This window comes from Patagioenas fasciata, chromosome 2 (assembly GCF_037038585.1).
Source record: "Patagioenas fasciata isolate bPatFas1 chromosome 2, bPatFas1.hap1, whole genome shotgun sequence".
Lineage (NCBI taxonomy): Eukaryota > Metazoa > Chordata > Aves > Columbiformes > Columbidae > Patagioenas > Patagioenas fasciata.
The window spans coordinates 97,307,006-97,333,430 of record NC_092521.1 but is presented as its reverse complement, the minus strand read 5'-3'; the positions used below and the strand labels follow the sequence as shown (position 1 = coordinate 97,333,430).

The 26,425-nt window shown below is 39.8% G+C and overlaps 1 protein-coding gene and 1 long non-coding RNA gene across 4 annotated transcripts in view; both read right to left on the bottom strand.

Moving 5' to 3' along the window:
- The window catches only part of LOC139827218 (uncharacterized), a 376,663-nt gene that overhangs the window by 191,035 nt on the left and 159,203 nt on the right, over window positions 1–26,425 (bottom strand). The gene's annotated exons all lie outside the window — the stretch shown is intronic.
- The window catches only part of LOC136098426 (amphiphysin-like), a 168,033-nt gene that overhangs the window by 137,291 nt on the left and 4,317 nt on the right, over window positions 1–26,425 (bottom strand). The window contains exon 1 of one of the 3 annotated variants that reach the window (XR_011737560.1): window positions 1,411–1,495. The exons of 1 other annotated variant lie outside the window; for it this stretch is intronic. Coding sequence is in view for 1 of the 2 variants with exons in the window: in XM_071804611.1 (XP_071660712.1) it covers window positions 1,411–1,425 (15 nt within the window). In the remaining variant the exon portion in view is untranslated. Of the gene's footprint in view, window positions 1–1,410; window positions 1,496–26,425 lie in introns of those variants that run through there. One more of the 3 variants, XM_071804611.1, reaches the window with a different exon arrangement.

Below are 26,425 nucleotides of genomic sequence, written 5' to 3'. Positions count from 1 at the left end.
AATCTGGAAACTCATGCACAGCTTCCAAATAGCTGAAGAACCTTAACAATAGCTGTCACGTGAAAGGTAATGAGCTTAACTGTTCAGAGTTGCCACTTCATATCTTGCCTGACTTTAAATATATACACATACCTCAAGACAGTGGAGGGCCTCCATGTCAAAAGAAAGCATTATATACTATGTGTAGCTAGGGACAGGGCAGCAAAAGTCCTAGCTTGCCCCTTGTATACCAACAGTGCTGAAATTTCTCCTGAACCTGCAGGTCCCAGATCTCCTTCTGTAGTCACAGCTCTTCCCTTCTCTTCTGGTGAAGTACTATGACATACCATAGATCAAAGACAAATATGCTGTCACATGTCAAGCAAATCTCAGTCATCCCCCACACACACAAAAAAAAATAAAAATCTTCCTCTTTATCTGAAATACAAGGACAGAACAATTTTAATCAAGTGAAAGAGACTTGATTGATATGATGGTGCCCCACAGCCCCAACCCACACAGTTGCAATGCTGTGGGTTTTAGTCTTTTTCTGTGGGATCCAGAGAATATGATCCATGTACACTGCACAAAGAGGCCATTACACTGACATCTCCAAATTTTAACTGGAATTTGAGGTGAGAGCTGATCAATTCAGGCATGAAATTCTTTTGAGAACAAATAATGTGCTTAGTCAACCGCTTCCATTCAGTTAAGCAATCTATGCAAGAAACTGAGCAAAATCCGTAACTAAGGAGAATCAGAATTCCTCTATTCAAAGCTGGAAATTATTTTTTCCTTATCTGTCTACAAGGTTTGCACTTTTGAAGTCCACTTCTGCTAAAATTGACCTTTTATTCAAGAATCGTAGCTTCTGTGTGATTAAACTCATTATATAAAAATGCCTCCTGACTTAGCAGAACGATTTCCAATACCTTTCAAGAAGCATGTCACATGTTGGCCTTTAAAATATAATTATTATACCTCATTGTGTTAGAACTTCTGTGTCAATACAGATCTGGAATGTATTTTACAAGGAATTCACCCAAAGACTTTGAGAAAGAAATTCTGGTTTAAAAGTCTGTTTTATCATTGATGATTATGACAGCAAGAACTTAATTTAAATCCTAGATTTGGAGTCGTGTATGCTGACATATCAGACCAGGAAAGTTTTTGTGGTGTTGTTTTTTTAGTTGTTGTTGTTTGTTTGTTTTTTAATTGCTGAGACACTTTATCCTTGAGAAGTATGGTGAACAACTGTCCCATTTCTAGAATGCCTGTCTTCACCAGACTAACCCAAATTTACGAGTCTTTTTACATGTAGAGGAGGAAAAAATAGATATGGGAGAATATTACTGAAACACTGAAAGGACATCTGGGTATACAATAAAGCCTCTTATGTATTCTCAACATTTATTGGGTAATTTACATGACCTTGTTTGCAGTCATCAGATTAGAAGGATCCTCTGATATTTCTGTAGTGCTTGAGCTGCTATCAGAACAGTGTATCTTCATTTTCTTAATCTTTTTCTTAGAGCTCAGATAAACACTTCCCGGATGATAATATAAACTGACAGGAAGATGCAGTTGCTTCTGTAAGAAAAATTAACTCTTGGAAAAGAAATTTTGTGGGACCGAAGCTATCTGTTGTTTTTCCTTCTTGAAAAAGGGCCTTTTTTTGTAAACACACATTTTTTATGAGGGTGCTCATCCGGGGTTCGCTGCTGCTCTGGTTCAGCTCCTCTGCAGGGAACCGTTTTGCTGATTCACAGTGTCCCTGGGCAAGGTGAGTCCTGTCGCTGCCAGCTCAGGAAAAGGCTGAGCATGGGAAAGGAAATCCAGGCTCTGTGTCACCACCTGAGGAAGCTGAGGGAAGGTGGATGCTGCCAGAAAGAAAACTTAGGAGCAGCTGAGCTCAGCCAGAAGCCCCTGCTGAAGGTTACTTGCTTCTTTGTTTTGTTTAATAGAGCACAGGGGAGCACCACGACAGGCACATATTCAGAGCCTCCATGCACATGGGCATACCAGTGACTCACGGTGTGGAATATTTACACTGACTTTGAGCAAGAACATGGAGTATTTTCCTCCTGAAAAAAAAAAAAAATATACTGGCTGTACTGTTAGCAATATGCAGTACTCAGCTGATACTCGCCCATTAAATAAGATTTATTAAAACAAAAAAAACAAAACCAATTCCTGCTATTGCAAAGATCAGATTGCTGCAGAAAATTACAGTCCAAAAAATACCTCAATTTTAAAAAAATTCTTAGAATTTGATATTTTAATTATCCTGCTGTCAAATGTCTAAAGTTGTTGTTTGACTTAAAGGATTTGGAAGCTATTGCAGCAAATGAAGGAGGCAGATATGACAGCTAAATGAATGCCAGATGGCTTATCGAAAGGCATAAGTGTAGGGGGGTGCAGAGACACCAGGCCTGGGCGGGTTTGTGTGGCTTTGCTGGAGTAGCAGCTGCATCCTGGCTAATGAAATCCCTCTTCAGCTCTGGTGGGCGCATGAACATGGATGTACAGCTCTGGAAAACACAGCCTTGGAATCACTGCACTGGGTTTTGTTTTGCCACACAGGCACACTTACTTACAAATTTGGCTGAATTTTAGCAATAGAAATGCTTGAAGAAAAGACTGGCAGCCATAAAAATAGGGGCAACCTTATCCAGATTTAAAAAAAAAAAAGGGGGGGGGCGGGGGGGAATGTATTGCAGCTTTCTGTGTTGTAACAGATTTAAGGAAATAACTATGACTGGGGTTTCAGCTGAGTAACCTTTGCTATCTCAGAAAATCATCTTTCAAGGCACTCTTGACAGTACAGTGCACAGCAGAATTGTGAATCATGGTTTTGTGTGTTAAAAATCCCATGGACTAAAAACACTATAAAAAGTTACATCAGGATTTTCTGTCCTTATATAAATACTCTTGTGCAAGAGCAAAACACTGCATCGAGTCCCTGAGGAATTTCATGTGAGAAAAACAACACTAGTCAGCATTTCTGGGAGAAAACAACTTACTCCCCCAAACTGAACACACGTACAGACATTAATCAGTGATGTGCAAGAGATGTGCAGCTCTGCTTTCTGCCCCTTTCCATCCACCTACAGCTCTGCTGCCACCACCTGTTTCCTTTCAAACATCCCCCTTCGGTTTTCTCTTTTATTCTGCACCAGCACCTCCAAGGTTTGTGGTTTCTTGCTCTGGCCTTCAAACAGAAGCTTTGCTCATGACCAGACACATCATTTTTCAGCTCTTAGTCACACATGCAGCTTGATGAACTTATCTTCCCAGTTTAAATCAAGTATATTTTTGTTTTGTACCAATAATTTAATTTAACTACTTGATAATAATTTTTAAAAGCTGCATGAGTCATTTGACTATTTTTTAAATTGATTAAAATTGATTTTAAAAATGCAGTCTAGGTATAGACAAGGTGGTGAGCAACCACAGAATACAACAATAAAGAGTAATTCAATTTGGAGGTTAGCAAACCTGAAGGAAAAAATAATTGAACAGCTATTTAAAGAACACACTGAAGAAATAACTAATTCTAAGAAATTGCAATCTGCCCAAAAACATTAAAAGAGGAGATAATCAGATTAAATTCTGAAATATATATTACTTCCACAAGAATAATTCCTTCAGCTGTAACTGGACACCTGCTTATGCTTCGCTACCATCATCTCCAGCAACACAGAGGCCTCCTGGTGCAGTAACAGCAACAACTCTTGACTGGGAATCACTCCCATATTTATGCAACAGAGGCAAACAGTTTCATACTCATAAGGCCTCTCCTGGGAATAAATCATAGGAGGTTTATATTTTTGGAGGTATAGCCTGCTACTGTTTAATCTAGCTAACTTTCAGGAAGAAGTCTTGTCTTAGTGCTTTTCTAGTTGTGCATTTCTTGCCATATGGTCAAATAACCAACAGATTTTTGTGTAGGACCATGAAGACATCTATAAAAGGAAAAGCATTCAGTGACTGTACCCCCGACAACAATCAGTACATATTCCTAACAGTAGCAAATAATAATAACAACTGCCTGATCTGGAAATTGCATTACAAACTGTGATTAAAACTTTAATCAAAGAATCGATCTGCATTGATTTTATATTTTCTGCATCATTTTTTTTTCTTCCCTCTCCTTCCCCTGAAGAAGAGGCTATGAATAAATAAAATCAGGTCTTGAGGCTCTTTATCTGAATTTAGCAGATCTCAGAATGATCAAGGCTGGTTGGTTCATCATGCTTTCAAATCCTTGGTAGCAGCATATAGCTTTCTACTCTTCATTAACAAGTTATGAAGCACTGACTGCTAGTTAACCACATGAAATGCTTATTAGCAGTGTGCGAATCAGTTGGCAGCAGCTCGGAGAAAGTAACTCATAATAAATAAAAAATGCTGCAATTAAATTACCTCAGTTCCCTTTGTTCATCTCAACACTGTACTATCTCACCATTAAATAGTCTAAATTGCTCCTCAAAAAGCATTTCTTTAAATATAACCTCAACCTAGGGTAAACACAGCAGTATCTAAACCTATTTAAAAGATAATATAAATACACTACTGTTTGTTGGTAATGTGAATAGTTCGTCTATATTAGCCTTTCATATACACTATATTTTTATAAACATTTTACATATAATTACTTTCAGGGTATAAGTGATCAGTCATTTTGAGGAACGCGTATATAGTTCCTTGACATTTTTTCTTCTTTCACGTAAGTCAAAATTTAACAAAAAAAGCTATCTGACAGGAACACAGCAAGGTGAGAGGAATGTCTCACAGGACAGTGCACACTGGAGTCCAAAGCTTTGAGGCAGCATGGAAGGGAAGGCAGGGAACACACTCGGACCCATGACTCAAATTTACATACTGTCAGATAATAGTTTTGCTCTCTGGGAATTTACAGAGAATTTGAGCCTATATTGTAAAAATTATACTAACCAGAGTATACCAGCAGCCATGTAACTCTGCTCCTATCTATTCAGTCATGAATTGTAACAATTACTCAAAAAGATGAATTTCAGTTTGAGTTTTCTTACTTGCCTAACAGCATGTTTCCTCTGTGCACATGGAAGAGGAACCTACCAAGCACGATGCAGAGCCACATGGAAGTATTTCAGCAAACCTAGAGACCAGAAGCATGAGATCTTATCCCCACAGCACCACAGGTGTGCAGACACTTGCTCATGGAGATGGACAGCAACCACTTGATGCTGCACAGGAGATACACTCAAATGGCCCAGTTCACCTGCTTGAGGCACAGATGCTTCCTCAGAAGAAACTGTGAGCTAAAATCACTGCTTTAAATTAAAACTCACTGAACAATGTGTCAAGGGCCTTAAGAAAAACAAACAAACAAACCAACCAAAATGCACTCTCAAGCAGGTATTAGGAAGGCATTCCTGAAATGGCACACTTGGACTCTGGTGTTTGGCACACACGTATCACCAAGCGCAACCTTGGACCACCAGTTCTTCTGGAAACAAGTGTGACAGTATTGAACAAAGGCTGCCACGAAATCATCTGAATACAGTTTCAAAATCATATTTCCAGCCATAAACTACTAGAGATGCTTCAACACAAGCAGAACCTTGGATGTCTTTAAGCTCCAGGAAAAATACTGATGGCATGGCACCAGATACATCAACTTTGTGATGCCAGGTAGAAAGAGCACATGACATGAGGAGAACAAAGAAGGTGACACTCTCCTCTTCTGTTGATATCCACCAGCTCTAGGCTTGGTGTTTTACAACTCTGATTTCAGGCACAAGAGAGGTACAATAGCCCGCATAGAGCCAGACATCCCAGCATTCACTGGAAGGTCAGCACTAACACAAGAATGAGCATCTGTACCTTAAAATACTCCTTATTTTCTATTGAAATCCAAATATTTTCTGGTTAAAAACAGAAAGAAAACTCAGATTAATCAATCAATAAAGACCTGGACATTTGAAGAAAGGTATACAATGTTATCCAAATTACTTGCAAGTGAATCTTCATTTGAAAATATCTGTGTAGATAGTTGTTTCAGGATCAAAAGATTCAAGATTTTATTCAAATGAGCTCTTGCTCTTTCAGTTTGACTCATTTCCCTTTGATGTTAAAAAGTAGCAGGGGAGACAGCAGCAAGTACTGTAATCTACAGTGTAAATTAACACTTCTGATTATATTTCACACCACAGTAACATAAGACTCAGTGTTTCTACACAAACCATTTCTTAATATGTAATTGTTCCAGTTATGTTTACTATTTCCACCCTATGTCTACATAGCATTTTTATTCAATCTATTTTCCAATTCAGGACAAGGTCAACAGGATTACAGCAAAGTTTGAAGTATCTTATGAGTAACAGGGATCTGGGAAATAAACTTCATTTGTAGGGGACATGAGTTAGCAAGACCATACTGGGGTCAGCAAGTGAGCATGCTGAGTCCTTCTGCGAACTGGTACCAGAAAAACACGTTAGTTTAATGTCTGGAGCACTTTTGCTAGTGGAGATCACAGCCATTTAGCACCTTTGAACACGGTGTCATCTCCTGCCTAGGCTGACCCCCCGTAACCACATTACTGCACTGTAGTTTAGTGAAGTGGCCTAGATACGTCAGAGCAACATGAAAGTCGCTACAGACATGTATTTAGTAATCCACCACGCAGTTTTCCTCCACTTGTTTCATGGTCTTTACAAAAAAAGGGAGTATTTGCTCAACAACTGTGTCACTCAGCTGGCTGTGTCTATAGCGTATGCATTTAGGTGCATCCTGTTCCTGATGCCTACACACTCCTGTTTGGGAGTTATACATTCATCAAAATTAAAATGTGTTCCCTGGATTCAGGCATAACAATCAAGGCTTGAGAGCAAAACTGTGAGCAATCAACACATTAAGCCATTCCAGCCTTGGCAGAAGACAATAATCTTCAAGTCAAGAAATAATTCATGCTCAAAGTAAATAATTTAGGGCTGCATTGCGCCTTTGAGGTACAGCCCTATCACGGGAGTAGCCCACAGATACACCACCAAGCCTGGTGTTTTCTATAGCCTCCAAAGGTCTTCCAGAGCAGGGCAAGATGACACCAGGTTTGAGCAAATCCTTTTCTCCTTGTAATGGATCTGTAGGGAGAATCTCACTCGCAGTCCAGATAATGCCAACAGCCTGACATCAGCAGTGCCACCCTGCTCTGTGATAATGAAAGCGCATGCCACCTGCAAACCAGCCAGGCTGGCTTATAACTGAAGACAGCACTTCCAGCAAACGACATCTTAAGGCTGGAAATTTCCATTTGGATCCTCCCAGTGCCTGAGAGAGGTCCCAAAAGTCAAATCTTGACATCACTATTATGCCATGTCACAATAGATCAACTTCTGTGACGTGGTCTCTCGCTTTGTGTGGCAACAAGTACTGAGACACATTAAGATTTAGGAAGAAATAAGTGTTATTACAGTCTGTCTCTAAATGACAGAGACATCCTAAATGACAGAGTATTTTATGTTATTGTTTTATCCCTCTCCCCTCCACAGGAGCAGGGGAAGCTACAGTCTCCCTGCAGATGTTCACAAGTCTGTGAACATCTTCTAGCATAAGAGAGCTTTCCAGGCAAAGAAGGAAAGGTTATCAGCTCAGCAAAAGTCAAAGAGAACTTTAAAAATATTTAATAAGGTTTCCCTGCAGGCATTAATGATCCCAATGGCTCATATTTTACCTAAAAGCAGCAAAATTTTAATCTCTCTTATAAACAAGTTCTTGCCAGCACTCAGATTCAAGACTGCAAGATAAATATTTATAGAGTGGCTTTGTAACTCGTCATATTGTAGCACAGACCTTCATTAGCAAACCATGACAGCAGTTTAGGGAAAGAAAAGTCCAAAGCTTCAGAAGATACAGCAATCCCCCTTCCATTAACATGGGAGTTGCTCTATTTTGCATTTTAAATACATCAAATGCACACAACTGTTCATATTTTGGGATGAACTCCAATCTTACTTCAGTCTCATATTGCTGAGATTTAATTCCTTCTCATTTAAAACCACCTTAGTGAATTCACACTCCTTATATAGATACCCTTCAAGCCAAGCTACAACTTATGGACCAAAATTTAAAAGCTGTGTGACGATTAAATTTTACATTGAACAAATGACAATCTAGAAGAGTGTTCCCATGAGTTGAATGGGCCACAAGCTCTATTCAGCCACCCCAATTAAGCCCATAAAAAACGTATGATCCAGGAGCAAAACTTTGGGGAGGATAGGTCTGTAATTTCTATTTTGATATAAAAAATGCTTCTGGAAGAAAAACAGAAAACTTCTGAGAAAACACAGTCATCAGAAATACTACTTATAAAAGTATTTCCAAACTCATTATCAGATTATGATTCTTTCACATGACAGCAGACAGAAACCTGACAGTGCTCCTAATGGAGTAAAGAGCACATGTGAGCATACTTCTTAGCAAAGAATTGAGACTCACATGAAAAAAGTGTTGTTACCAATGCCCTAATTGTGAACCTTACTTCAGACAACACAGTAATTGCTTTCTCAAAGTATTTTCCACATGTAGACTCCCTGGAGTACTGGATGGTGCAATTCAAGGTTTTCTTGCAGGTTGAACTTTGACATAATCCATCTTTGAATCACATCACAGACCAATCAACCATAACAAGAGACACAAGCATACTGGAAACCAGGCTTCAGTATTTCTGTTGATCATGAGACCCCCCCGCCATGTCCAATAACTTCACCATTAACATGTTAAGTTTCCACATGCATTATAAGCTCACTATGCAGCTTTGATCTCACCTGCATGAGGAACATGCACTTTTTAGGTTTTGTTATGACCACGTCATGACTATCGGGCAATAATTAAAATATAATTTGATTTTTATCCATCTATACATAAATACACGTATATAAACATTAAATGCATATGCAGAGCTGAGGAGCCACTGGTGTAGGGCTACCATCTGTGGGATTAAGACAAAAGGCTTCTGTGCCTGAAACCCCCTAAATGTTTAGTTTTACCCTACTGATATTATTTTGTTTTTCTCCCTGCTTTGCCAAACACAACATTTTCAGATTATTTTTGCTTCCCAGGGAAAACTATCTATGTTTTAATGAAATTTTCAGATATCATACCCAGTAGTATGTAGCTCATTTTTATTTCACGTCATCTAGGCAGCTCAGAGTTTGCAGGTATGCTGCTTTGAAAAAAAACTAAAATAGCAAGCTGCCAGAGCACACTTGTCCTGAAGTATGACTTGGCCCTACAACTGCTTTCCCAACTTTGAACAATACTGATATTTCAAGTAAAGAACAAGATCAGCATAAGACAGTAAGGAAAATACTGAAATAAAAAATATTGTCCTAAGTAAAAACATACAATCATGTACAGAATTCAAAGCCTTTGACTCACTTCACAAATCTTGTTTTGAGCTGGGGCAGAGTGTCCAAGGATATCTACCATCATCCCACACACTACACACTAGCCTGATTAGTTTACCCATGGCAAGTATGAAGTATCACATTTTACTGCTAATATATGTTTTTTGTCCTTAATATTATTTGGTGGGTTCAAGCCTCTAGTGAGACTCACTTTGAAAGAGGTTCTGATCTACTTTCCTATACAGGAGCTTGATCCATCCTGACAGGACACGAGAAAAGTTCAGTCTTCTAAATTAAATAGTATAAAGCTGTGAAAAGGCTTTTGTTTAAGTTACCCTTACTGCCTCTTGACTTCTCCCATCAGTTAAAGACCATTTTAGACCTCAGAATAGTAAGCAGTAAGATACCTCAAGACATCACTTTTCCACACTCCTGTACTGAAACAGGGTACATATATCCATGCCAACTCTGACACTTGTTGGTCAGACCTGTTCCATAAAACACAAGTAAATAAGATACAGCCTAAGAGAGCCCATGACTCAGTAGCGAATTTCATTGCTTCATTACCATTAAAGACAACATTCTTCCTAATAAGCAGCCCAAACCTTTCTTTCTTCACATTAAGCTGTTTGCACCTTGTCCTACAGCCAGCTGACAGACAGTTGATCACCATCATCTTTAAAGGTAAGCAAAAGCAAGTAGTTTCACACATAAGACTTATTGTATCTGCATGTAATGTCTTCTGTCCTAGACTACGAAAACAAAATTTTCTTAACCGCCTATTATGTGTCATTTTTCTCCCTGAACCTCTGTTTACATCTTCACATTCCTTTCTCAATGAATAGTTACCCAAAGCTATACAAAGGACACCAGGTGAGAGCTAAACATCTCTAGTTCAAACTATTTACCTTTTGCATTTTCATCCACATTTCTCCACCACCCCAATCACAGCAAAGTGTCTGGCCTTGTGCTGCTGGCATTGGTTCGTTTTTACTCACTTTCCGCTTGTTGGTTCTGTTTGGTAGATTGGGATGATAATCCAAAGCATTCCTGCACTGGTCTGAAGTCAGTCAAACACAGTTGTCTATTCCATCAAGCAATGACAGTCACAGGGCCAAGTTAGTGTAATATTGGAGACATTAGTCAGATTCTTTCTTCTCTACCTGCTTCTTATCAGAACCAACGTTTGCACCAAACAATTCTCTCTTTATACAGACGTCCTCCTTGATTCTGCTTACTCTCTCACCCTTACAGTGAAGATTTTCTGATATCCCTGGATTTACCCTCTTCCCTGTAACACACTTGATGTCTTCTCTGCCAATCCAGTAACCATCACACTCTTCATCTGTCATTTTAGGATTCCTTCTCATAGGTACAGGATGTGTTTATTTCTCTCATCGAGCTGTCATATTCATACAAACCCTTCTTCTTGGTCAGCTGTTTTGAGGTATTTTCAATACTTCTATATGTAGGTGGATTTCAGAGACAGTGTGGAGTGACTGTTCAGGCTCTGTTCCCCTCCACCACCCCATCTGTCCCTTGTAACTCATAAACTGAAGTAACTTAAAAGTCTTCTTCTGAACATTCAAGACAAAAGTGCTCTAAAAGCAGCACGTGTATTTGCTCAAGGTGCTTTATCTAAGCTATATCCAGCCCAGCATACATTAAAACATTTGGTTGATTCACAGCATTGCAGCTCAGTATTTGGTTAATCTTCTTTTCTGCTTGAAACTCTTACCTACACCTTTTATGAACTTCCTTTGAGGTTGTAGCTGGATTCCTCTATAGGGCAGCTGTGATGAACAAGCCTCATGTCTGAACACTACTGAAAACAATCTCCTGGGCCCAGCACTCCAGTGTTTCATTGGAAGAATAATACAAAAGTAAAGACTGAAGAGCTGACAAAAACCACAAAAGAAACATGGAAATTTTGTTTAAAAAATGTGAGAAAAATAATCAATATGAGCAGAATGGTAGACTTTGTTTCACAGTATCACATAGATAGCAAAGAAGGGAGAGCTACTTATATTTGGAAGTAGTCATACATTGAGCTTCTACCACTTACCTAAAAGTGTATCTTATTTGAAAAAATCAGAAGCTTTTCCCAAAAACTTTTACTGAATAGGTGAAAATAATATTTTTGTTAGTTTTGAAAATAGATATTATTCTGGTTTTACGTCAATTAGGCTGCCAAAGCATTTTGTTTAATTCATATATGTTAAATGGAAAAATAACTTCCAGCAGAAAAGTTTAATAAAAGTTTTTTAAAAAAAAAAAAGATGCCTTGACTCTGACTTTCTAAATAAGGGGTTCATGGAACAGCAAGAAGTAAAATTAGTTCTGTTGATTTTGCTGTGAATTAAAAATATGATGAAAATAATTTCAGGACAGGATGAAAATAATTCACAAAGTAAGCTCAATATTTTATATACTAAGGGGCACTTTTCAGTCAAAACTTCATTTTGTTCTCAACTTAGAAAATAGATTAAATGGGAAAATTTCTACCACCCGTAATAATTGTGTTTGTGTTCCTCACAATGTACACCAGAGGAATAACTTGTCGAATATTCAAATTACTTTGTCGCTGTGATGTGATTTGCAAATGCAATTTAAAATAAAACAGAAAAGTTTCCCACATCACAAAAGATGACTTACTGAACAACTACAAAAATAAAGCTCAGGGCTACAGAATTTGAGAAGTCATGAAGATAGAAGGCTTTTTAAAGATGGGAAGATCTAAAGATTTCTTTACATCCTTTCACTGTAAGGACTGAATTGCTGACACTAGCTTCTTATTATCTGGGCTGTGTAAGGTTAACAGTTTTCTGTTGCCTCTTTTGTTCTGTCCACAGAGAAAAACAACGACCCTTAATGACAAATGCATGCAAGCACACAATATCAGAGGTATTTTTTGAGTGCCACTGGACTCAACCTGGGCTCTTCATACAAAACTTCAGAGGATTGATGGTATTATTCAACAGAAGAGATAAAAGGGGTTTGAAACATTGTTTTCTGAGCTGCCCTAGCCTTAAGGCTGTTCCTTCCACTCTTTCTTATGCCCATGTACTTCGGGGGTGGAGAAAAAAATATAAGATAAATATGACCAGTGAAAGAAAATAAATGCTATGTTGTTTTGTGCTCTGATCAAAGGGACAAAAATATATATTGTATGCACTTAATATTACAAAATACACCAGTAGTTCACAAATCTTTTGAACAGTTTCAGAGATGACGTATAGACATTTTCATTTGTAAACACCCTAAAGGTGAAAGGATACTACAGATTACTTCATGCAGACTTCCAGATTTCTAGCCTGCAGCAGAACAGAGCTTCACCTGTGGATTTACAGATGGTCTGCATTTTGGCATTCACTCTATTAAACATAGACCAAAACCTCTAAAATACACACTGCCTGTAAAATCAGTAAGTTGAAAACTATTAGGTAAAGAACATATGGGGTCTGTCCTGTGCTTCAGAGTATCTGTTTTGTCAGGAAAAAAAATAAAATAAAGGAACATAGCAGAATTGAGAGCTAAATATGCTTCAAAGCATGAATATATTAAAATTCTAAACATAGAGTAAAAAAAAAAAAAAAAAAATCTATCAAGGGCTATTAAACATGAAGTTATACTTTCTGGCAAAGGGGAATGGTGGAAGGGGAAGTACAAGCTTTCTACTGCCCTTAGAATATGTTTGCTCAGGCAGTAAGATCCTTTGAAAGACACATGTATTGTGAGCCATAGGTCTTGGTTCAGAAAAGCCCTCCAGTTTGTGCTTAGCTTTAAACTAATCAGATATGAGCACAGATTAATTGTTCTTTTATCAGTAATAGTGGTAGTAGTACTTTAGTTTATTATTCTTAAGTGGAGATGAAGCAAAGCACATCTTACTAAGGGTATGCTCAGGAGCCATATAAAAAACCAGAAAAGGAGGAATTTTTGCTGCCTCAGGTTCATCCTTGGTAATTGTCTAGAGACCTCCCCAGGATCAGCACCTTCCAGAAATGACTGTAAGAGGCTACAGATCCATCACTAGCAACTACAATACACTGTATGGACCATGACAATTTCAGGTAACACTCCCTCCCTCAAATGGCCAAAGCTGCATGCAAATCCACTTCTATATTGTAAAGTACGATCAGCCAAGTATCAACTACCACTGTAACCACATTGAATATTGTAAATCCTTCAGCAACAACAAAGCAAATGAAGAGATGGCCCAGGGCCTAGTAATCACTCATTATGGATAAAAACATTTTCCAAGCTTTTACTCAGACTGCACTTGGTTTCTGCTCAGGCAGGGAGTTTGATGGCGTCAGGGCAAACAGCCATGACTGGGCCCAGCTGTGGCCTGAAGGGAGGCCCTGGGCACGGGGGCAGGCATGTGGGGCTGGGTAGGGACTGTACTGGCCCCTCAGGGCCCTGACAGCTGGGATTACACTAAAACAGTAATTTAAAAAAAAAAAAAAAAAAAAAAACCAACACAAAAAAGGGCAAAAAACCCACCACATACACTAATTTTGACACCTACTTTCTGCATTTCACAGAATCACAGAATGGGTTGGAAGGGACCTCTGGAGATCATCTAGCCCAACCCAACCATTCTGTGATTCCAAAACCATAGGTCATCACCTGAAATCTCCTTTTTTTTTTTTTTGTCTACTACTTTTGGAATTGTGGACATCTCTTGCCTCAAATAACTGAACATCTCTGTCTACCTCTCAGAGCAGCATTATCCTCAAAAACAGGTAAGATCTGTTGTATGTATAATGGTACTTGCTTTATTTGCACTTATGATGCTTAAATACATTTTCAACAAGGCTCCCCATGTACATGGGGCTCTCCCAGGGCACAGAAGCTGCCACAGCAAGAATGTTACATTTAATATAGGTAGAGTCCCCAGCAGTCAGACGAGTTTTCACCTGGTGTAAGAAAATCCATGTAAAGCCAGGGAAGGCCAGCAGGCTGATGTGAGCTTACAGCACCCAAGAATATATGCCTGTATTTCTACTTCAGGTTACACCGTGATACCTTCAAATTAGAAATTTTTTATATATCATACACAGGAGAATTTTCCATAGCATAAACCTGGCATTGCAGCAGGTAAGGGCAAGATGTGAGGACACAGTCTCAATCTTCCCAGGTCCAGGGTTCCCAGGCAGGAAGGTACATGCTTCTGCATTGAATACATCGATACAGCTTATGCTTATCAATCAACCATACAGGACACAAGGAAAAAAGTCTAGCCTGAAATTACTCCCACACAGCAAATGTGTTCAGGAAATGCCAAATAAAACGTAAAAAACGTAAAAAAGCTCAAGCTCTCTACATAAAGTATGTCTGCATGGAAAAAGGAGGGTGTTGAAAGGTGCTGCAGTTCAATAATTATTATATTTTGGCTGATGCTGTATATAAAATCATTTTACAGTGACAGAACTGGACTCTGAGTGCACCACATAGGTAGGCTGAGGCTAAATATGTTGAAGTAATTCCTAACTTTGCCTAGTCAGTGTGCAAACCAGGGTTCCAGTATTTATTGACCCACTTCATATGGTGCTTCAATTTAGCAACTTGGCCCACAGGCTGACTAATATGGGTGGTCTGGGTCTGAATCCTGACCTTCTCCACAGAGGCACTGCCATTGCTTTTCTGCTCAACCAAACTGTTCACAAGGCCACACAATAAAGAAGGAGCAACTCGAGCCCTGATTAAGCAAAAGCTGTTGTGGAGATGAATTAACATGTTTAAAAACAAAAAACAAACAACAACAAACCAACCACAAGCAAAAAACACTCCCAGCTAAACAAAAATCTGTTTCCACTGATTCCAGAGAATCTGTGTGAGCCAAAGGCTGGCAAAGGAGCAAAGAAGCCCTTGAAGTTCAGTTGGCCATTTCAGAGACCTGTCTCAAGAAGTCAGTCCTAAAACCATGAATGACAAGAGTTATTGAGGTCCTCAGTAGCTTTTTCCCTCCTCCCTGCTCATCTCTCCATAGTTCTCCGTTCTTCCAACCAAAGAAAACTGCTGCTGATCTTCACCACTGAGGATCTGCGCCTTGAGAGCCATGTGCTCCCTTGCAGGGACAAAGGTCAGAACTGCAGCACAGACATGGGTCAAGGGAATGATTCTCCTTCACTGTTTGGAGTTCATGAGGCTGCACTGGGAGCGCTGCCACATCTACTTCTGCACTAGCCAGTGAAAGAAAGATGTGGGAAAACTAGAGAGAGGTCAGGTGAGGACCACTGAGATGCTCATTGGGCTGGAGCACTGGACATAAGAAGGGATTTGGGCTTGTTCAGCCACGAAAAGACAGAGTTAAGGGAAGGAAGTCTGTTTTCTCTTTCCAAATACCTAACTAGCCATTACAGAGAAGACCAAACCTAGTCCCACTCAGAGGCTCACAGAGAAAGGGACAGAGCAACAGTGAAAAGCCACAACAAGGGAAATTCTGAGCAGACATGAGGGATAAAAGAAATGGTGAGATGGTGAAATGCTGCAACATGCTGCTCAGAGAAGACAGCCAATCTCCTGCCTTTGAGATATTCAAGACACAACTGGACACAGTCCTGAGAAGCCTGACTTCAAAGTTATCCCTGCTCTCAGCTGGAGAAGTCAGCATCCACAGGTCTCTTCCAACCTACATTATTCTACAATTCTAAATCCAAACTCAAATGAAAGATCAGTTGCTGGTCTGACTGAAGGAGAGAGGAAGAGGCAGGGATTGGAATGGGGACTGTACAGGCTGCATATGTGATTGAGAAACACACTGAGAAATGTTCATCAAAGCAAAAGGAGAGGAAATCATTTGCTCTCATTTTTAATAAACATATGTTATGCCATGTCTTTTTCTTTTATAAGATTTTAAAAAAAAAAAAAAAAAAAACACCTTATCCTTTTTCCAAAACATGAAGAAGCCAGCCTGGTACACCATCCTTTCCTATTTCTTGTGACAATGCTGGGGTTTTTTTGTTGTTGTTTTTAATTAAAGAAATCTTAATAAACAGCTTGCATTTATTCTGGAAAAAAGTCAAAGGATGGGAAGAAGGATTGTCTGTTAGGCCAGTAATTGTTTGGGTTTAGCCTACACATTGCACCCCTCCAGCTAGGCCTCAAGTGAAGTGAAACACATAAAATAAGGTGATGTGAACAAAAGGAAATGGGAGCAAACTGCATGCACATTCCAAGTATCATCAACTGATTGGTACAAACAGGCAAGGAACAATTAGCAAGATTAAAAGCAGTGACAGACAGCCCCAGACTGATCTATTAAGCTCTCCGTACTGGTGCGTAGGTGCTTGTTGTGCAAGAAGCAAGCAAAAGGCTTGAGCAAGTGAGCCTGCGTGTACCCTTGTAAAACATTAGCACTAGTCAGTGTCAGGCATTTGCCCACAACTGGATGGAGTAGCTGTGCAGGTTTACTCAAATTTGCTGAAACAGTTATAATTAGCCACAGAGCTCAGAGTATCAGTGAACTGGAAGTATTGATTTATGCAGGCCATGGGCAGGTTAACCAGGGAAGGTCAACTAGGAATTTTATGATCCCAGGGTAGATTTACAGCTAGCATAGCTAGGCAAACTCCCTCAGTGCAAGGATAAACCTCAGCTTCTAACTGCTCCAGATTTCACAACATGGCTTCTGATACCCTCCAAGTAAAAATTCCTTTTACCTCAGAATATTAGGATACACACTACTACATCTATAAGCACAGGTGTGATTTGCAGAAAGCTGTGCAGTCAACTACAACTGAAATCCAGTCCCATGCCAAGTCAGTACAGAAAGTACACGCAGTATTAAATCCTGTGCTAGCACAGTGAACTGGATTATATTTAACCTGCAGAGCCTCATCCCGCTGCGAATAAAATCAGCATGAGCAGAGTCAGATCTTTAAAGAATAGCTACTATAGTGATTTGATATCAAGTTCATCACAATTTGTAATAGGCATAAATCTCTAATACTATGATGGATATAATCGGTGTTCCTTAATGTGTGGCTCTGATCTGAATTCTTTTATTCTGACAAAACTCCCACACAATTCAAGTCGAGATCAGATTTTGTATTAAAACAACTCAAAATACTAAAACAACCACAAAGGGAACAAATGGAGCCTAGGTGGAAAGCTGGTTGACACTGAATTTTTGCATATTTATTCCTGCTATATGTACATGGGAGTAGTCTGCATGTTCCACTGTATTTCCATGAGATTACTGATGGGAGGAAGTAGCTCTTGGTATGAGTATGAATCACAGAAATGCTCATGTTGATGAAGGACCATTCTCCTGATTTTTCTCATACAAATCAACCACTGCCTTTTCTTTTGAGGAAAGGGAGGCAGGAAGAACTCTAGCACTCCTACGCTCGTCAGAGACCAAAGGATCAGTCAGCTCCCAGATAGGAGTACAGGCATTTTCTCGTGTCTCTGTTAAATTACTTACTGCAGATTTTATGGACCAAGCAACAATACACACCCACACATCCAGGATTAGAAAACAACCCCTTGTTTTGAAATTATTATGCTCTTTACTATAGCTCAGGTTTACATAACACAAAGAGTAACTGGATTTTATATTCTACAATAGATAAACTTTTCTGGAAAATATGATATATTCACTGTAAATTTTAACAATTTGCCTTTTTTTTGCCTAATACAGCTATGAAAACATTTTATCTTAGACATTTCAGTGTTGATTTTTGTCCGTATTTGAACCCCTAGTCCTATCTTTTTTTTTTTTTTAAGTATGATGAAAGACATTAAGAAGTTACCAAGTTTCCCTTTAATTCTAAATAGGTAGCCTCCCTAAAACTTAAATTCTCACCTGAAGGTGCTGGCCTTTGTTTACCATTTTGCCACTTTAGTCTTATATTAGCACTATCTTGTGTGTATCAGACCCAGCTTCTTCATTGTTCACTAAATTAAATGCTTTAAAGCCAAGTTCTTTAATTCTCACAGCATCTTCCATTATATGAAGGTTTGAGTCCAATTTATATTAACACGTGAGTGTGATTGCTGTCCATACTGGCATAAAGTTATGACAAAATACTCTTAAGACTGCAAATGTGAAAGCAAATTTTTTAATCTTAGTTCATAAGTAATACAGAAAAAGACATTGTAGAGAAGGTATAATGTTCTCCTAAAACTTCAGGTATGAATTGCATTGTGTTGTGGAACAAGATCTACAGAGCTAAATCTGTTTACCACATTCAGGACAGACAGACCCTCACAGCAGATGTGGTAAAGCAGGGGCACTCAGCTAGCAGCTTTTCATCCGGACCAAACGCTGGTTGTATACCAGCTTCCCAGGCCAGTGTCCATTGCATTTCCCAATGATTACTGTCATCCATTCCAATGGATGCCCAGTCTGGCCATGTATCAGTGTCCAGTGTGTGACTTCTACATGTCCCTGTTTCACAACTGTTCAGTAACTTTGTAGTTGTGCATCAAAGTAGTCTGGCCTGAAAGTCTTCTCTGTGCACAAAAGCATTAGGTCAGGGATAAGAAACTGACGTGCTCTCACAGCTTATTTTGCTAGTATTGTAAGGACCAGGCTAACTGTGTTTAGGATGTGGACCCATTTTTTTCCTGGGTGGACATGAATGCAACTTCTCTCTCCAGCATCATACAATGATAATGCCCTGTCCAGGCAAGGGGATTTATACCCTTCAGGTGAGACCCTGCCTCATGCCACACTCAGTTAAGGCTTGGAGAACTCTCATTTTGCTAGGGGAGACACTGGCTAGAGATGTGGATGTAGACAATGCACCGTGTTTCCACAGAGCAACCTAAAACTGTATTCTCTGTCTCCCAGAGTCACCATTTTTGGACAGCTGAGGTGGAAACCCTCCCTGCCACACTGAAGCAAGCACTAGCAGCACAGAATAACAAACTGAGTTATCAAGAACTCTAAATGAAGAAGGTCTGCAGGAACTAAGCTCTTTCAAAAGCCCCAGAATTAAAAACTTTGGATGAAATACACTATCTTTTTCAGACTTCTCAGTAATTTTGCCCTGATAGGAAACTACATACTCAGTAGCCAGTTTAGATGTAGACATAAACTGTGAATTTGTGAACTCCTTTCAGAAAGCCTTGTCCCACCTTCTGCTATTTCCACTTTTTTTTTTTTTTAAATAAGAGTTAATAAAAGAGACAGAAATCCATCACAATCCACCAGAGGTGTTTTTTTGTCAACACTTCATGATATGACCATGAACCAGCACTGTGCCCTTGTGGCCAAGAGGGCCAATGGCATCCTGGGGAATATTAGAAGGGGGGTGATTAGTAGGTCGAGAGAGGTTCTCCTTCCTCTCTACTCTGCCCTGGTGAGACCACACCCGGAATATTGTGTCCAGTTCTGGGCTCCTCAGTTCAAGAAGGACCGGGAACTGCTGGAGAGAGTCCAACATAGGGCAACTAAGATGATTAAGGGAGTGGAGCACCTCCCTTACAAGGAAAGGTTGAGGGAGCTGGGTCTCTTTAGTTTGGAGAAGAGGAGACTGAGGGGCGACCTCATTAATGTTTATAAATATACAAGGGGTGAGCGTCATGAGGATGGAACCAGGCTCTTCTCGGTGACAAACAATGGTAGGACAAGGGGTAATGGGTTTAAACTGGAACACAAAAGGTTCCACTTAAACTTGAGAAGAAACTTCTTCTCAGTGAGGGTGATCGAGCACTGGAACAGGCTGCCCAGGGAGGTTGTGGAGTCTCCTACGCTGGAGACATTCAAAACCTGCCTGGACACCTTCCTGTGTAACCTCATCTAAGTGTTCCTGCTCCGGCAGGGGGATTGGACTGGATGATCTTTTGAGGTCCCTTCCAATCCCTAGCATTCTATGATTCTATTCTATGATAACAACTTCCCTGAAACAACTGAAAATGCCCTGAGCTGCAGAGAGAGAAGAGGAATAACAAGTGCTTTGCATTTGAGACTGAATTTTCACTCTTTTTTTTTCAGATCCATTAAATATGCAAATATTCTATGATGCATTAATGTGTAAAAAAATTTGCTTTCATGCAAATAAGGAATCTTTCTGTATAATGGGGTGCTGTATAATGGGGTATAAAAACTAAACTTCTTTGAACAAGAGGAGGGAAAGGTCTGGGACGTGTTTATACTGCTACTTCAATCCCACAAAAAATTCTGGAAACAGATACTACTGAGTAATCCAACACCACTATTAAACAGCGTATTTTGTGGTAAGCCTTTGGTAGGATGGGCTACTGATGAACATTAGCAAACAGGCTTTGGTATAAATGCTTTAAGTCAAACTGGGAATTGGATATTAGATGGTAAAAAAAATGACTTTACTGCTCACAAAAACAGATCCTTCAGAAAAGTGACTTGCAACCTCGCTACTGCATAGTCCTTCCTTTAAAATATTTTTTTTTAATATTGTCCAATTTTAAAAGTTCTTTTTCAGATAAACACTGCCTATAGGAAACAGCCCTCAATTGCAAACACATGTTCTTGATCCAAAATAGTTGTCAGTCCATATTTGAACCAGATTTGCATGAGGTTTCTCCCCCCGTCTTGACATGATGCTATGTCACAACTCTTGGAGATGTGACTCTTTAAAGAGTTAAGATGCCATTTAGCTGGCACATGTTTATTAGCTAATGGTTGCCTAAATTCCCTCCTGATTTCCTTCTCAGCTTGGCAGCAAAATCCACCTAGGTTCTAAGCCAACTTCTGAATTAACATTTATTTTTACACTAATATGAAACTTTGCACAAGAGATGCTGGCACTATATTTGCAACAAATGTGTTCTTGCATTGGTGCTACAGGAAAGCAATGTGGTGGTGTTAAGAACAAACCCTCTTCAGCTCTGCAGAACACCAGTGAGGTTTGCCTTCTCTGGAACACGCTTTTCAGACCCTGGAAGTATGGATTTCATAAGCAAGTTTGTTTTTTTTTTTAGTACAAGAACAGAGGGCAGAAGAAAGTTCAAAAGCCCTGGGGTATGCATAGCACCTTGACTTCACTGAATCTGGAGTGACAGCACTGCCGGGCTAAACCCCAAGGCGACTATTTGGGTGAAGTTCCTGCAGGCTCAGCTGGAGCTCCCGATAAAAAACAAGCTTATGAATGAAGCCCACTGTGAATTCCTTCAGCTTGCACTTCATGCACTACTGTCTTAATTACTAGGCAATCCTGCTCACCATGGCACCTTCCCTGTCTTTCAGTGTTTGCCCAGATACTCAGCACTGTCTGTGAGGTACCATGACTTTATACCCAGCTTCCCACCACAACAGGGAGGACCTTGGTCAGCTGTACAGACCCTGAGGAAATAGCCCAGTTCCAGCAGTAGCAGCCGTTCTTTTTCTCACACACAACAGGAGGCAAATAAAACTAACATTCAGTGCTCTTTGAAAGCCTGCAATGTTCGAAAGCTCGGTACTGATTTTTAAACGCACAATCATCTCTGAAGTGTACAGCTGTGCTCACCTACCAGGTTACCTGATGGCACAACAAAAGTCAAATCATTTACTAAATGGCTCTGGTGGTTAAGTTTGCAACAACTTGTTTGGTTAGATGAAGAAAGAAAGTGAACGAGAAAACAGGAAGAAAAGGATGATGTGAGAGGGACAAAGAAGGAAAAAGGGAGATGAAAAAATATGAAGGAAGGTGCAACCATGCTCATCTTAACTCTACTGACATGTGTTTGCTGAGAATTAAGTAGGACTGTGTTTAAAGATATGCTGTCAAGAATGTTACATTTTGACAGTTTGCAAGACTATCACATTATGAGGAATATGTTAATTTCTGTACTAATTCATCCAGAAACTATTTGAGAATATAGTGTGAAGGCTGTACCACTTTAGATAAATAAATAAATGCCCTGCACTGTTATACTTCCACATTTTTTGAAATCCAAATTTCGTATTTTAAATTCATATCTCATCTCCAAATGTCTGCTTGGTTTTGGACCTCAGACAGCCATCTTCTCACCTAGACATTAACCTCATTCTGTTGTGGTTGTTTTCTACTTGCTGCTCCACATATAATGAATCAGCTCTTTCACCGCTTCCTGAATGTGGTCCTGCAGTGACTGGGCTGTGGTTGCAGCCGCTGTCCGTCTACCCACCCACCCACCCTTCCCTACTTCCCTGTCTGGGGTCCCTTTTGTTACTACCATGCACTTTTCTCCCTACATGTTTCTTCCTTGAGCAAGGTCAGCCATGGGGATATCTGCCCTAAGCCCACACCAGACCAAGCTGCCTCTGGACTGAGCTGTGCTCCTGCCTCTCTTCAGCCCAGAATACACCCTTATTTTTGTTTTTCTTTGTTCTGCCTTTGATCCCAGCACTTCTGTTTCCCCTGTAATAAGAGTGTAGTTAGTACAGATCTGAAAAACATAATGCAGTCAATTAGATTCTTTCCTCTCTGATTAGCCTCATTAATGATTCCTTAGGATTTTTACAGGACTAAAATTTGTCCTCTACTTAAAATTACTGACAATTTTATTCTGAAAAATGATTTTGTGCTCACAGCAGATTCATTTCACCAGTGTGCCTTACATATTTAAAAATGTAATCCAAACTGCATAGAGTGGCTACAACAATGTGAAATGATAACACCCACATAAACCAACAAGGATTTAGGTGACAATGGCAAGCTGAACAACTGGAAGCCTAGTTTAAATATAAGCAACAGCATCCACACAGAGACCTGTACATGTTTAATAACTGTATCACATTTTTATTTATTCCTTTAGATGCTCTGCATGCAAATAAGTCTTTAAACAACTTTCTGAATCTAAACCTAATATATGCATTTTATGTGAAAAAAAAATCAATGTAATTTATCAGATTTCCAAGATTGATTATTCTCCACAGAAAATGGATCACCTTTATCCAATCAAACTTCTTCTCTGTATGCAGTGCTTTATCTGCCCCTGCTTTATGCTTGATGTGTATTAACCCTTATGCATGTGGGTCACCTAACTGGGCTTTGCTGAGACAAAGTGTAAATCATCAGTAGAAATAACTGAGTTGCTGTGGCACTGCAGACCATCACCCACCTCAGCTACATACCACCAATCCCGTATAATTCTGTAAGGACACGGGCAAATGCTTACCAATGATCACAGCTGATAAAGGAAATTCAGAGTCTGTGTTCTTTGCACAATTTTTATTTTCTCAAACTCCTGTTTTGTTAAAAATAAAATATTAGTCTATTCTTAGAGTGCTTTTCAAATTGAAACCTGCAAAAAGTAGGATTGACAATTTCTGATAGGCATGTACAGAGATGTGCATGCTATAATGGCATTTTGTGAAATGTTTCTGGAAAAAATAGGGGTTTGTTTGCTAATCTAGACTAGAAATTGGTTTTTAAATGGCTTGTTTTAGTGACAGCCCAAGACTTGGCAGGCCCTCCTCTCCTCTTTTGTATCATAGATAAAGAGAATTGATTGCAGTTCACGGACTGTAGCACTGAGCTCTGTATCACTACAAAGTAGAGATTTAACAGTCTTATGGGTACAAAAAAGTGGGGCAGAAGTGACTCCAAGTTGAGACTTCAAGGGAACATCAAAGGAATTAGTCTCTTACACACACAGGGAGAACAAGCAGGAAGATCTTATCTGGGAGTGTGCAGGGGAAGGAGGGGGGGGGGGTGTCAGAAAAGAGGTGGTAAGAACAACAACAGAAACAACTGAGAAGTAGTAGCAGGGAGTCAAAGACCAGAGATTTGAAGTGTGGTCCAGCCCCTGACTTCTCTGTGCCACCACCCAAAGGAAGGTCATTGAATCCTCCCATTGCCCCATCAACCTTCTTTCTTGGTAAAAATCTGTTTAGGTATTTTCTAAGTGCTTTGTCCACACCAGTCCTCAATTCTGCAGTGTCTCACAGGTGCTCCTGTCCTACAGATAATGAAGAATAATTACTGAGAAAACAAAAAGAAAGGTAGCCTGCTTTTCCTCTTCCTGGCTGCTCTATTTCCTGCATTAACTTCATCATACCACAAACAGACACTTCAGAAGTGTTATATGTGTCTTTACCATAGGCCTATGTTTTAACTTATGCTCTTAAACAGATGAATAAACTCCAGTTAGCACAGACTCAACATGACAAAACAAACTGCTTTTCCAGGTTGGTCATTGGTTTATGATTCCAGCAACTATTGACTAAGTAGCTACTCATTCGGTCAAACAAATTATCTTGTACTCAAGAACCGCAAAGGCTCAGTGATGCACAGCACGCATGCTGCAGAACATTTAGGGAAGAGCAACCCAGCACTCAAAACACTTCAGATGGGAGGCTCCAAACAGCTGAGTTTGCAGCATAGCCCAATGAACCAAACCAAACAACAGTTCCCTAGGGAAAATACTGTCCCTGTTGAAGCACTAGAACCATCTGCTACCCCTTCTCCCCCTACTCCACAGTCTCCAAGGTGAGCAGGACTGGCATAGCAGGCAGCGACTGCTGCCTAAGCAGAGGCTCTGGCAGGCATGAATCCCACTGTGCATATTTTAGGTAGGTAAAAAAAAGTCCCCTGCCATCTCCAGGCAAGTTTGGGAAGCTACGGTCCTCTTCATGTGGGCAACTGAAAAAAAAAAAGTGTTAAAAGGTACCTTTCGCCCTTCTCTCACCTCTCCAAATTGGAGACAAGGCATGATGGTTTTAAACTAAAGGAAGGGAGATTCATGCTAGATAGGAGGAAGAAATTTTTTACAATGAGGATGGTGAAACACTGGAACAGGTTGCCCAGAGAGGTGGTAGATGCCCCATCCCTGGAGACATTTCAGGTCAGGCTGGACAGGGCTCTGAGCAACCTGATCTGGTCAAAGATGTCTTTGCTCATTGCAGGGGGAGTGGACTAAGATGACCTTGGAAGGTCCCTTTCAACCCAAACTATTCTGTGATGTAACAGCACTTTCTTGACTCGATGGAAGTGGCCATGAAAAAGAGTGTGTTACACAGTAACTCACAAGATCATTGTTAACATTGCATAAGCAGAGAAAACTGGAACAGGAGAAATGGATTATCTTCCCTCAGGTAGCATGGAAAACATCACATGAGAACCTAACAGGAAGGAGCCCTGGGGGTTTTCTCTCCACTTTCTCCCATGCTTGGAACGTCAACAAACAGAATCTACCTCTACCTTTTAACTGATGCACTAGAAACTAGAACAATTGAAAGCAACCAGTACTTTAGTAACAGCTCTATTCGGTTTGGTTGGGAAGGTCATATGATAACTCCAGCTAGATCACAGGGAATGCTGACAAGCAAAGAAAACCACTCAAATTCTGAGGCAAGAACAAAGAACACACTCCTCTATATCTAGGAAAGCTAGAACAGGGAACAAAGGGTTTGAACAGGAAGAAAAAAAGACATATTCAGTAAGAAGAGAACTTTCTGACTGGAGGTGCTTAAGAAATGGCATAGATAATTCCAGGGAAGTGGCAAAATCTTCACCATTACATATGTTAAAAAGCTGGCAATAAAATCGCTACTAAGGAATAATTTTAAATACAGTTGATTCTGCTTCTGTTCAGAAGAATGGGCCAGATGACCACTTCCACTCCCTTTTTTTTTCTACAGTTTCTATGGAAAAAAATTAAAAAGGGAAATTCAAGTTTTTATTACACTGGAACCTAAAGCTAGAAGAATCTGCACTGTGTAGTTTAGACCATGCCATTCACATGATACATTATTGACTTCTAATTGGTTTTGTTTAAAAACCTCAGAGATTAATGATTAGCTCTTCAGAGATGACATTGTCTCTTCATTGCGTGTGAGTGTGCCAGCACAGCCCTAAATGCTGAGGTCTGTCATAATACTGTACTGACTTCTGTGTACTAGATGTTATAATATCTGTGGGGCAAATGTTGTAAGTCATTTGACAGTAATTTATTTTTATCAACCTGAGGTTGCTAGAACCAAATAATCATATTGCAGGCAGGTCGGCACAAGTAAATATATGTAGCTTGGTTTCACAAATATATGCTTGCATACAGATACCCACCTGCTGCCTCAGAGCTCATGTCATGAGTTACAGAACACACAATGTGTACAGATTTGTCAAATTACATCATGGGGGTAGAGGGGTGTGTTATAC